Source organism: Marmota marmota, unplaced genomic scaffold (assembly GCF_001458135.2).
Source record: "Marmota marmota marmota unplaced genomic scaffold, marMar, whole genome shotgun sequence".
Classification (NCBI taxonomy): Eukaryota; Metazoa; Chordata; class Mammalia; order Rodentia; family Sciuridae; genus Marmota; species Marmota marmota.
The window spans coordinates 3,237,938-3,252,160 of NW_025999898.1; the positions used below are offsets into that span (position 1 = coordinate 3,237,938).

At 39.1% G+C, this 14,223-nt stretch overlaps 1 gene segment (V, D, J or C); it reads left to right on the plus strand.

Annotated features, from left to right (window-relative positions):
- Positions 1-286: 286 nt before the first annotated feature.
- LOC125615115 lies at positions 287-13,903 on the plus strand. The segment is given in 3 exon segments: positions 287-409; positions 520-813; positions 13,773-13,903. Coding segments are annotated over 3 exon segments (468 nt in total).
- Positions 13,904-14,223: the final 320 nt, after the last annotated feature.

A 14,223-nucleotide genomic window follows, 5' to 3' on the forward strand; every position in this document is an offset into this window, starting at 1 on the left:
GAATGTCACATTATGGTGTGCATGGGCTTGGACAACAGGGGGCACTGCAGATTAGTTAAGGGGGAACAGGAAGGGACCAGAACTGTATTGAGCCACCTGGTCCTGCCTGATGCTCTCTTGTTAGGGCTCACAGCTGTGACCTCCCACACTCCTGAGCCAACCCAACTCCACCCCTGCACACCTACTTGACAACTTTATTACAGGAGTGTGAACCAGGCACAAAGTGTAATAAGCAAAACTAGAGGAACTAATTTGCATGGATAGACCCTCCTCTTCTCAAAATATGAAGAGGGTAAGGGAGAGATTGGAGGAAACTCTCCTCAGCATCAGGAACAGAAGGCAGAGCTCAGGATGACCTTCACAATGGCCTGGTCCTGTCTTCTCTTCACATTTATTGTTCATTTCACAGGTGACAAGATATGGTGAAGAAATTGGGTCTGGGAGTCCTCTGATATAGGTCCTGATTCCATTCTTGTTTTTAGACAAAACTCACCATTTCTGTCTCTCTACCACTTCCAGGGTCCTGGGCCCAGTCTGTGCTGACACAGCAGCCCTCACTATCTGGGACTCCAGGACAGACAATCACCATCTCCTGCACTGGAAGCAGCAACAATATTGGTGGCTATTATGTGAACTGGTACCAACAGATCCCAGAAACAGCACCTAAGCTCATCATCTATGATTATAGCAAACGAAACTCTGGGGTCTCTGATCGCTTCTCTGGCTCCAATTCTGGCAACTCTGCTTCACTGACCATCACTGGGCTCCAGCCTGAGGATGAGGCTGACTATTACTGTCAGTCTTATGACAGTAGTCTTGATGCTCGCACAGTGCTCCAGTCTCATGGGGAAGTAAGACAAAAACCCCTTTACCATCTGTCAGGAGGGCAAACACACTGTAGCTTTTCTCAGGCCTAGTCTCTGGCTTTTTCTGCTACCACTAGTATAGGCCCAGCTGAATCTACTGTCACCCCTTTGAGTGAGAGGCCTCTTATTCTCTGCCCTCAGAATCATTCACAGCAGGATGTTCCTAGGAAAATGTATCCATAGAAAAAGAAGTTCCTGTTCCTCTTTAGCTTGAGAAGTTGAACAGGATGCTGTAGGCTCTTTGACCTGAAATTCAGGTGATGAGGCAGCCTGTTCAACCCTGGTCATCTCAGATTTGACACCTGATGGGGAATACTGTGGTTCCCCCATCCATTTTCCCTATTTCCAGGCATTCTAGAACTGTGTCTTCTTTTCCTTAGATTCTATTGTATATGTTGTTGATCAATGTTTTAGCTTAATTTCCCTAAGTTTTCTAACATGAAGTAATTGGCAGAAAATAAAACATGCGTAAGTGAAGACTTTGACAGATTTTGAGATAACTTCACACTGTTGGGAACATCAGGACAGTCTGGTCATGGAATCTGTCCATTAGCACTCAAGCCTACTTTTCCCTTTGGGAACCCTCCCTCCATCTCTGCTGACAGAACCTCCCAGGAAACCACTTACTTTTTTTCCAGTGAATATTGGTCAGGTTTCCTTTTATATTTAGAACAGACAGCAGATATTTCTTCTTGAATGATATCTTCAATTCTATAAATTCCTTTTCAGACCCTGTCACATTTTGTTGAATTTCACTTGATTCTACTGGGGATACATCATGACTTTTGTGGTCCTTGAATTTTTCTGTGTTGATGCACACTTTTTTCTGATCATGGGTGGGTTAAAATTTCATTTTATAACTGTAAGTATAGAGAGCAATACGACCCAGCCTTCACTGTATTGATTGCATTATTGACCTCCTAATCTAAGATCTTTCCTCAAAAATTGATGGAAAACCATCAGAAATCCTATTCCTTTGTTATCTGTTCACTGTTCGCTGGACTCAGCATCTCCTCATGGGGCCTATGGGCATGTCTTCCGAGGCCCTTCCCTTCCTCACTTTTGAGACAACTGTCCTAATTCAGGGCTTATGTTAGTCTGAGTGCCACTGTGTTTGCTATGTTTATGTATTTCCTTCTTGTCTTACTGAGATAAAAGGTAACTCCTTGCATGAGTCCCAGGGAGTTGCTTGGAAGCAGAAGGGCACGGTTTCTACCTTGTGTACTCAGGTCAGAGTTTTGAGGGTGTATCTTACATTTTCAGGACCTCTGCAAGGACCTTTACAACTGCAGGACATTTCCTGGAGCCCATCTGATGACAAGAATACTCCTAAGAAAATTGTGGTATCTCCATATCCTGGTAACAATAGCTGACACATCAGAGAGCCTCAGTATAGGGACAAGCAGTAAAGGTGTGGATTTCCAGCTGTGTCCAGGACTGTGGCACATCCCTGAGAAAAGATTCAAAAGCTATTTTGGTCCATGTCCTGCCTGTGGAGCCTCCAAATCAGGTTTCTGAAGTTCAGTGAGTTAAATAAGAAGTGAGCACCTTTTATGTTTCCCTCTTAATCTCATATCAGTTGACATTCTCAGTGGTTATAACCAGTGTCTGGCAAACACCTCATCTTCCAAGGAGTCATGCTGTGACATCGAGGAATAATGGCAAAGATGATGAGAGTTTGTCCTAAAACACTTCCCCTTAGATACTTTCAGGGACACAAAGTGGATTTGGGTAGTTGCAGCTAAGAGACATAATGTTTAAATAATCTGGTTAGTCTGAGTGCCACCATGTTTGCTATGTTTATGTATTTCCTTCACTTTAAAGCCTACTGAAGGGAATTTAATGGACATAAATGGGAGCTCAGATTGTCCCTTGCAGACTTAGAGCAAAATAGTCAGATGTTAGAACATTCAAAAAGAAAGGGGGCTCTCACCATGAGGTGGCCAGACTGTGATGGAACTGGCTGCATCTAGAGCTTTTCTGTACAACAACTAAGTGGAGAAAGAAAGTCAAATTAGTCCCCCCTCCCCATTAACCCCTGTATACATAAGATGAATATTAAAGACATAGGTAGCCAGAAAAACTAGACTACTGGCCATGAGGACCACCAGAGGATCCTTCTGTAAGAGGTCTATTTGTTCTGAGATGCTTTGAGTGATCTAGTGATTAACATTTAGCTCTCTCACTGTCATGGCCCAAGTTTGATTTCTGGTCAGTGAAATGTTTCTTTTGCCATCTGTGGTAGTGCATGTCTGTAATCCCAGATACTCAGAAGGTTTAGGCAGTGGGAATAACAAGTTGGAGGCAAGCTTCAACAACTGAGGGACAACTTGTCTCAAAAAAGAAATAAGACAAACAACAGCAACAAAAATACCACAGAGAAGTCATTAATCCTAATATTTAACTTGGAACTTGGAGATGTTTCTGATAATCAATGGTTATGAACATTGCTTTGGTGAGCAACTTAGAAGGTGTCCAGGAATTGGGTGGTTATAGGACTCTGCATCAGATGTGTGCACATATAGTGTCATGGTTTCCATATTTTTAGGAAATTTTGAGTGCCACACATAATTTACTGCTTCCTTGAAGGGTCCCTTGGCACAGGGTCTGATTTGCCTGAGAAAGTAGAATCAGAGGAGGCCTGTGCTACATCTGGACAATACCATGATAAGTAGAAGAGCTACTGTCTTTCTTTTTCCCTGCATGTTTCCTTCTGCATGCCCACAAGGATTATCCCAATGAGTGATCCTGTAGTGAGTTAGTAACAAAATGAGAATGAACACATGGAAAATCCCCATTCATCACATGCTGTGAAAAAGGTGTGTGAGCAAGAATTTTTCCATGTTATTTTAAATCACAGAGTTACAATTTTATTCACCCCAAATGACAAAGACTCTCTAGTCTGATAACAAAGTAAAATTTCTAAGTCTATGCATCTCAATGCTAATAGATTAGTGTTTTCAGTGGGTGTCTTATTAGTATAATTAATATAAAGCTCTACTTGCTTCCACATCAGGTTGATCAGCAAGATTGAATTTAGGAGAGGCAGATGCAAGCAGACAACTGGAAAACTGCTCACCCTGATCATCAGTCTTCTCAGATTGTTACGCACATTAGCTTCTGGTGCTTAGGAACATTCTTCTCAATTAAACATGAATTTATTGGAAAAGTAGATTGTATGTTAGGCCCCAAAATAAATATTAAGAAATTGAAGAGGAGGGAGTTCTCTAATCTTATTCTAAGAGGTCAATTTTTCTCTCTTGGAAGTTTCACTGACATTGATATCTCTCCTATAAACAATGAATGCTATCATACATGACTGTCAGTCAGGAATACCCTAAAAGCTGGGAATGGTGGTGTACCCCTGTGATTCCAGCAGTCTGGGAGGCTGAGGTTGGAGGATCACAAGTCCGAAGCCAGCCTCGGGAACACAGCAAGGTCCTAAGCAATAGCAAGACCCTCTCTCTAAAAGAAAAAAAAAAGGGGGGGGGGCTTTAATGAAGCTTAGTGATTAAGTTCCTCTGGGTTCAGTCCCTGACACACAAAAAACTAAACAGAAAAGAATAGGAAAGTCTTCCCAAGCTTTGTGTGTTTTGAGTAGTGTGGTCATGTTGACCTGGTTGATCATCTGCATAACTGACTTTACGTCCACTGAACTAGCTTTAAAAAGTGAAAATGAAAAGAAAAAAAAATAATTCTCTAACTTGGATCATTTCCTCTTTCTTTTTTCTTTTTTCACCTTGTAGAATTTATTACTAATATAATTACCACTTTACCCTTCTCTGTATCCAGTAAGAATCTCAAAATCCATAACCCTATCAGAAAGTTGGTCATGAAAACAACTTCTTTACTCATTCAAAACATTCATGAGTGAAGTTCCATTCTTATTTTTCTTCTAGATAACTTCCACTTATGAAAGAAATAACTGGATCCTTGAAGGGAGAAATGTTGAATGGAGGAAGTAGATCCAGGAGAGGGAGAAAATGAGAGATGGGCAGGTACCATGGAATGACATCAAACAACTGATGCTATGTGCAAATACCAATATATCCTGGTGAATACAATTTTTTAAAAATAATTTTAATGCACCAATTAATGAAAAACAGAAATGAGACCAGTTGTGTAGAGAAACATATTTCAGGGAGTGTGTAATGAAGGGAAAGGGAGAATACTGGGGAATGAAATTGATGAAATTATGTTTCCTGTATGTATTAACGTGGGTATGGTTAATCTCACTATTAACATGAAATCATAATAAACCAATGAAGCATTAAATAAAGTAAGTGCAAGCATGTTATGATTAAAAAAAAAACTCAGATAAAGTGAAGAACATGCAACACTAAAAATGAATTGCACACAATTGGGAATTATTTCAAGAAACAAAGATATAAAAACAGATAAATAGATATAAAAAAGAATGTTCAAAGCAAATTTAAGTAATGAATGTGAGATCATCTTGAAAATACAGGGGCAAAGTTATACAAACAATTCAACTGTTCTTTATCAAATGAGACTTTACAGCTTTAGACCAAAATGCCTCCAGGTGGTACTGTGGACATTCATAAAAACTGGTGGAAACTCAAGTGGTTCAGCTTCATTGGATCATGAACAGTTGCTCAATGGACCGTGCACAGTGCTAGAAAACCTGCTTCCTCCCATGGGGAAAATCCACAGCACACAGCCACCCTGTGTCTACCTCTGTACATCTAAGTGCTCTGAGGACTAAGGACCATGTTTTGAAAGTTGAGGGCTCATATTTATATAATACACTACACAAACATGACCCTTCAGCAGGCAATTCAGTAAGAAATCACAGGCCATCAGGAAGACTGGTCTAAACTGTAGGGCCAGGGGATCCTTCTAAAATGCATGCCACAGCCTGTACGTGTCTCCTTCTCCTCCTCACTCTGTGTTCAGGATGATAAATACGTTCTATTCCAGCATTGCAGTGGCCCTCTGTTGTCCTTTCTCATTCTAGACATTTTTGTTTGGATTTTATGGTCTACTTCTCAGGTTGTGAGATTCAGAAGCCCTCACTGACCACTTGGTCAGGAGGGATGGTCACTCTCTTCTGTGGCTCCAGCACAGATTTGGTCACCAATGATTACTTCTCATATTGGTTGCTCCAGAAGTCTAGCCAAGTGCCCAGCCCCTGATTTGAATTACAAACAATAGACAGTCTGTGTCACATTCCTTGTTCTCAGGCTCCCTTGCTGTGGGCAAAGAAGGCTGATCCTCTCAGGTGTGCAGCCTGAGGGTGTAACAGGTTTACTGTGTGATACCTTATAGTGATACTCAGCACAGTTAGACCCAGATTGGGAAATGGAGATTGAAACCTATACATGACTTAGCCTGGATAGAAATATAATCACAGCATATGGGAATCATAAGATCAGACACTGACCACTCTGGCAGCCCAAAGATGATAGTCCATGAAGATAGGTTAAGAAAAAGGTCTGGTTAGTTTCTCTTCCTATATAAGTCCAAAATGGAGAATATCTCTCAATTGTTTGTGAGGATATGTTCCACTAAATACATATTCAATTATCTGAACTCCTCTTCTGTCCATCCTGTAACTTCTGCTTGGGCCAAAGAAGTGCTAGTCTCTCAGCCCTATCACTTGGGACTCAGAATTGAAGGTACTAATTAGTTAATAAACATGCTCTATGAATGATTAAGTAAAATGGACATCCAGCATTAGCTGATAAAGTGTTTTTAGGATTATTTTACCCCTTATTCCTTGATTGAACAGGGGTACCAGTGTTCTATCCTCAGCTCTTCTCTCTTCTTAGCATCCACATTCCTCATTAGTGACTGTCCTCACACTGCCTGGACCCAGTCTTTAACACAAAGTTTACAGTATGCGGCTAGACAAGTTTACAGTCAACTGTTTCTAAAAAGAGAAATCTAAATATCTGACTCCTTAATAATTATTTAATACTTTTATGGATAGAGAAAACATCTAATTGCTATGTTTTCCACCATATTCAAGAGATATAGCACCTTCCTGGTTATTCAAACAAGAAATATCCAGTTCCTAATATATTTCTCCTTTCTCAGGCAACAAGTTCTTGTGGTTAACAGGTTATGAAGATTCTGTCTTTGAACAGAGCTCTGATAAATCTCCCCAACCTGTTTTCCCTTCTTAGTGTTTCTGTATGGAAAAATTAATTTCTTAAGAAATCTTGAGAATCTCCAGCACTGTAATATAATATTACTGGGAAATATGTAATATAAATACATAATTTATGTATTTATATTATTGCAAGAGATTCAACCTATAGCCTCCCACATGCTAAGCAAGGACACGTTAACCTTCCAAGGACTCTATCACTGTATAATGATCCCAGCCACCTGTACTCAACTTTATAGAATCAACTCAAGGTGCAGTTTCTCAGAGAAGACCCTTAATGTTCCAAATAGTGAGTTTCGATTGTTCAGGTTTAGAATTTTGGTAGAGTTTATCACATTCACATAATTATGTTCTTTCTTTCCTATATTGCAAAAATTTTAAAATGACAAACAGCATGCTAATATTGTTGAAATAGTGTTTATGTGCAACTTATCAAATAGGCTTTCCAGACAAAGTAATGTATCCAATGATAGTGGCAAATTCTGTGGGATTCAGCTTTGAGGACCCTAAAGATTGACCTGTGACCAGAAAGTGGTTTAGAAGAGCTGTGCAGTGCCCCTCATCATACTCCCCTATCTGAACCCATCAGGAAGTCAAAGCTGAGGATTTTCAGAGCTTTGGAGCCCTTGCTATTTTTGTAGGCCCTGCAACTCTGAGATACCTCTCCCTAATCTGCATTAGGAGGAGGTCCTCAGGCCTGGAGTATTCTTTTGGGCAATCATATCCCCTCCTGTGCCTGACAGCTGCTGTTCCATAACCTGGGACTAATCTTTGAATTCTCTACATATTTCTAGTTTCTGATGCATGTGACACACCTTGTTTATTCAGAAAGAAAAAAAAATGAGTGAAATAAGAAATTAATCACTAATACTAGTGGTTAATTTAACCTTAGCATTATTGCTATGGGAGGGGGATGAATCCTTGCAGCACTGTTTGTATCTGAAATTACTAAATATTTTCCACCTTTTGATAACATTGTCCCAATGTGAAAAATGTAGAACAGAACCTCCTATGACCTGCTCTTCCACTTGGACTCAGCTCTGTGAATATGAACACAGTTGTTGCCTTTCTTACGTCTTGTTCTATGGACTACCTGCTCCTCTCCCACCTGAGGTTCATTAGGCCCAGGAGTCACTCATAAGAGGCACTTGACATTTCACCTGTTTCCTATTTCCTTTGCTCTCATCTTAGACCAGGCACCCACAAATTACCCCTGCCAGATCTCTTTGTCTCAATTTTGTCTCAATATTTTCCCAGAGCTGATGATCTAATGTAAGACACAATGATCTGCATGGTCCAGATTAAACATGTTCTGGACAATCCAGAAGTGACCATCTGATGTACAGATGGGCAGAGTCCAAGCACATGGACATTAGTATGATCTCAGCAGTTGTTACCCCTAAGCTTCATTTACTAAGTAAGCTAATTATGCCACTCTCCCTGGCTCAAGGACGCAGGTACTGCGAGTACACATGGGGAAGGTACACATGGGGATAGGGACATTTGTCTGAGCAGCCCCACTCTGGGAGGCCAAGGGAGATGGTATAAGAGGTTTGGGGTAGTGGAGCTATTAGAGTGAGGCCTAAGAAGGAGCTGTGTCTACCATGGCCTGGTCTCTTTTCCTCCTTCTGCTCTTCTCTCAATGCTCAGGTAGGTACAGGCCTCAGAGACCTAGGGCAGGCCCCTAACATGGGTCATTATCCTCTGCCTCAAATACCCAAGTCACTGACCCCTGCCTCTGCCCTTCACTGTGATGGATCTGTGCTTGCAGGTTCCTTCTCATTGCCTGTGCTGACAAAGCCACTCCCTTGCTCTGCATCTCTAGGATCAACAGCCAGACTCCCCAGTGCTCTGAACAGAGACCTTCTGTTGGTAAAAAAAAAAAAAAAAACATGTACTGGTACTAGCAGGACTTGTATCTGAGCACTACTCAGACAAACTTGAATCTGAGCCAGACAAACAGCTGCGGCCTGGGTTGCCAAATTGAATTTCTGGATACAAGGTGTCTCAACCAGTGAAGTGTATTTGTAAATCTCTGGCTTCCAGTTTGAGGACAAGGACAATTATTACTGCCCTGTATATGTTAGTACTTATGACAATAAAACAACCATATGAGGTAGTGGAACATGTCCCTCATCTCTAGAGGTTCCAAGTTTATGTTACTTGATGCATCAGATTCTGGTTTATATTAGTGGTACACCATAATACTCTCCCATCATGTAATGCTCATAGGAACTACAAAAAAGCAAAACAAAAAAGTCTCAAAAATTGATATTAATAATAAAAATAATAAAATTATCAATTATCACCAGTAAAGAAGGTATGTCATAGAAATTGAGACCCATCAAGATAATAGCCGATAATATCATTATAAGTCAATATACAACATTATTTTACTTAAATTATAAATTATGCATAATTGTATATGTAATAAAATTTTAGCAGTGTTCAGTATCTCTACCAATCAGGACCCAGCAATTGTATTTGCAAATTATACACTGAATTCTGTAAATGCATTGCATTTAAAACAATATCAATGAATTAAACATGAAAAATTCCCTGATGTCTCTGCAGATTGACATGTAAGGACTGGATTTATTTTTTCTTTTTATTTGTTTTTTTTAACTCCTTAGTTTTAGACTCATGTAAACTGTACATGTAAATAATAAATTGAGATGTTCTTCTTCAAGTGGAAGCAGTAAAAAATAAATTTTTTAAAATAAAATTTCTTGCCCATGTAATTACAAATTTCAACTTAATTACAAATTTCAGTATTCCAAAGCCTTAGAACATAACAACAAAATTAGCTAATTTTACTTTTGTCTTAATATAAATCCAGGTTAAAAAAATAATCTGCATTTAACATCCCTAACTCAGTAATATTAGAACCTGCATTTTTGTTTAAATTAATAAAGGGATTAAAATGGTAGGCTAATATCCTCATTTAGGTCATTTGTTCTTGCTCTGAATAACCAGTGTATGCCTGTATCTATGCAGTAATCCACAGACTGCCCTTATTGGATGGGTGAGCTCATGCGAGCTGAGCATAAGTCTTCATTCTTTTTGATTTACACATTAACTTAAGGCACTTGGATTCACAGTAAATGTACAGTTTTGGCATAATACATTTATTTTCACTTCAATGCCTTTGTGGAATATTTAAACCATCCCATAGATGTGTAGCATATTTCATTGCTACTTTGATATGCACAAACAGGTGAGATTTAGTATTATTTCATGTGCTTATATTTTTATTAATTGTTTTTAGATGTACATTATAATAAAGCATATTTTGACCTATTATTCATACATAGGGTATACAACCCATTACAATTTTGATCTCATTCTTGTGGTTGAAGATGATGTGGAGTTATGGTAGTCATTTACTCATATATGAACACAAGGAAGTTATGTCCAATTCATTCTATTGTCTTTCCTATTCTCATCTCCCTCTTTTCCCTTCATTCCCCTTTGTCTAGTACAATGAACTTCTGTACTTACCCCACCTACTCTAACTTGCAATGGGTTACCATCACATGTCAGAGAGAACATTTGGCCTTTGCTTTTTGGGACTGGATTATTTCACTTTGCATGATAGTTTCAAGTTTTATCAATTTATCCACTAGTGCCACAATTTCATTCTTCTTTAAGGCTACATAATATTCCATTGTATATATGTACCACATTTATTTTTGTCCATTCATCTATCTGTTAAAGGGAAGCTAGGTTGTTCTGATAGTTTAGCTATTGTACATTGAGCTCCTATAAACATTGATGTGCCTGCATCACTGTGTTATGCTGATTTTAAGCGCTTGGTGTATAAATTGAGAAGTGGGATAGCAGCGTTAAACGGTGGTTCCATTCCAAGTTTTGTGAGGAATATCTATACTGCTTTCCAGAGTGGTTGCAATGATTTTCAGTTTCATCATCATATGATTATTTTCTTCCTGAAACATTGGTCATTTTATACAGTTTGTTTCACGTTGCTGGGTATAAAGGGTTCAAATATTTATGGTTAATTTTGGAGATAAAATTAGATAAAAGATAATAAAAAGAATTCTGTATGTGCTGGTGGATTTGGGTACACTCATGAAGAAGAGGAGAATTAAACTTCCTGCTCTGCAGTGGAGTAGGAAAGAATTTTTTTCTTGCTCTTTCTGAATTGAAAGGTAAGTGGAGCTTGATCTGTGGAAATGAAGAATCTCTAAGAAATCAACAGTCTTTTTACTTAAGAGAGCTATGTGAAAGTGGAAAAATAAATTTTCATTAAAACTACAGAAAAGCACAAGGAGACACACATTGACTATTCCTCACCTGAAGAAGAAATAAGAAGGGAATGAAGATTTGAAGGAAGAAATAATGATTAAAATTCAATATATTAAAGTTTTAAAATTTGAATGACTTGATAATGCACACATTCTAGTATAGTGATTTTAAAATATTCTATTAATCATAAAATGTAAGTTACTTTAAAAAATTTTGTTATTGCTTTCAGAAATATAAAAATAGATTACAAAATGTACACAATTTATCTTATCACAGAAATAAACATAATTAGTCAATTTTTAATCCTGTGTAGATTTAATTACAAATTGTGCTGGAGTTGAAAAGTAGCAACCTACTATGTGATGAGTTACATTCCAAAGTATGGAAGTTTCTAGGCTGTAGTATGGCACTTGTTGACTACCAAATATCAAAATTATGAAAAAAATATTCAACATCAGTAGCAGTTAGAGAAAATCAAATTAAAACTACACTGAGTTTTCATCTCACTCTAGCCACAATGGCAATTATCAAGAATACAAATAAGAATCAATGTTGATGAGGATGTGGGGGAAAGGTACACTCATAGATTGCTGCTGGATCTGCAAATTTGTGCAACTACTCTGGAAAGCTGTATGGAGATTTTTCAGAAAACTTGGAATGGAACCAACCATTTGACTCAGCTATCCCACTCCTCTGTTTATACCCTAATGTCTTAAAATCAATATACTATAATGATGCATCCATATCAATGTTTATAGCAGTTCAACTCACAATATATAAACTACACGGAAACAGCCTATGTGCCCCTAAACAGATAAATGGATAATGAAAAGGTGGTATATATACACAATAGAATATTACTCAGTCATAGAGAGAAGGGAATTGTAGCATTTATGGATAAATGGATGAAAGTGAAGACTATCATTTTAAGTGAAAAAGTCAATTCTAAAATCCAAAGGCTAAATGTTCTCTGTGATATAACTCAAAATAAGGGCAGGGGATGAGGGAAAATAGAAATACTTAGGATTACACAAAGGGGAATGAAGGGAAAGGATGGAGAATGGGAATAGGAAAGAGTAGAATGAATCAGACATAGTTTTCTGTGTGTACATATGAATAAATGACCAATGTAATTATACACCCAGTGAAAACATAAGAATATGAAGTTATAGTCCATATATGTAAAATATGTGAAAATATATTCTACTGTCATCTATAACTAATAAGAACAAATTAAAAATAATATAAAAAGAAATAAAAAGTTTTTAAAAATTATAATATGATTTACTTCCTCATCTGGAAACATGGAACCCTTGAGAGATCCCACTGAATCATATTGAACAAAATTGATATTCATACCCACACTATCAGCATATGTCACTGTGAAGAGGACAATGCATTTTCATCCATGACTGAAAACATTTATGAGTCCTACAAATTGAGTCCTTTCAGGGTCTCCAGTCCCTGTGGCATTCCATATAGCCAATGGTGGCTGAAATGCTATATAGCTGGGATTGACTCATAGTCACAACTTTCAGTCTCACTTGCTCAAATTAAGGGTTGCAAATATGTGAACTGAGAAAGTTTAAAATCATTCATTCAAGTATCTTCTAGCATCAAATGGCTACTCATACGATTTGTTGCTGAGATCCTTGCTAAATCAAGGGTGAACAGATTATTGGAACAATTTTTTTTATTTTGTGGGTAAACTAGATGGTACTCACAAGCTAATTAAACCATAAACTTTATGTTCACCTGCTTAATCCTGATGAGAAGAATTTACATCAAAGACAACATCTTAGTCCTGATCAAGCAAGAGTCAAGTTAACTATGCATAAATTAACCATGCGGAGTCTGAGGAATGCAAGAAGGCCTTCCTGAGGTAATGAGGAGGTCACACAAGGGGCTTATTTTTGTGGCACCTAGGCAGAGGCAGTGGGGATGTAGTGGGGACATAGGAGTGTTTCAGGGGGTCTGACCACAATGTCATATGATAATGTGCATAAACAACAAGGGGCACTACAGACCAGTTAAGAGGGGCCAGGAAGGAACCAGAACTGTAATGAGCCACCTGGCCCTGACTGATGCTCTCTTGTTAGGGGGTCACATCTGTGACCTCACACACCCCTGACTCAACCCAACTCCACTCCTGCACACACACTTGGCGCCTTTATGTGCAGGCATTGAACCAGAGCTGAGGGTGCAAGGAACCTAATTTGCATGAATATACCCTCTTCTTCTCAGGGTATAAAGTGAGAGACTTCGGGGAATTTCTCCTCAGCATTGGGAACAGGAGGCAGAGCATAGTATGACCTTCAGCATGGCCTGGTCCTGTGTCCTCCTCACATTCCTTATTCAGTGCCCAGGTGACATGATATGGAGGGGGATAGGGTCTGGGAGTGCTCTGATATAGGTCCTGATTCTATTATTGTTTCTAGACAAAACTCATCCTCTCTGTGTTTCTCTCACTTCCAGGGTCCTGGGCCCAGTCTGTGCTGACTCAGCAGCCCTCACTGTCTGGGACTTCAGGAGAGATGGTCACCTTCTCCTGCACTGGAAGCAGCACAAATATTGGTGGCAATTATGTGAACTGGTACCAACAACTCCCAGAAACAGCTCCTAAACTCCTCATCTATGATAACAGTGATCGATACTCAGGGGCCCTGATTGCTTCTCTGGCTCCAAGTCTGGCAACTCTGCTTCACTGCCCATCACTGGGCTCCAGGCTGAGGATCAGGCTGACTATTACTGTCAGTATTATGATGACAGCCTTGATGCTCCCACAGTGCTCCAGGCTCGTGGGGAAACAAGACAAGAACCCTTTACCATCTGTCAAGAGGGCCAACAACCAGCAGCTTTGCTCAGGCCTGGTCTCTGGCTTTCTCTGCTACTACTACTACAGGCTCAGCTGAATCTACTGGCTCTCCTTTGAGTGAGAAGTCTCTTGTCCTCTGTCCT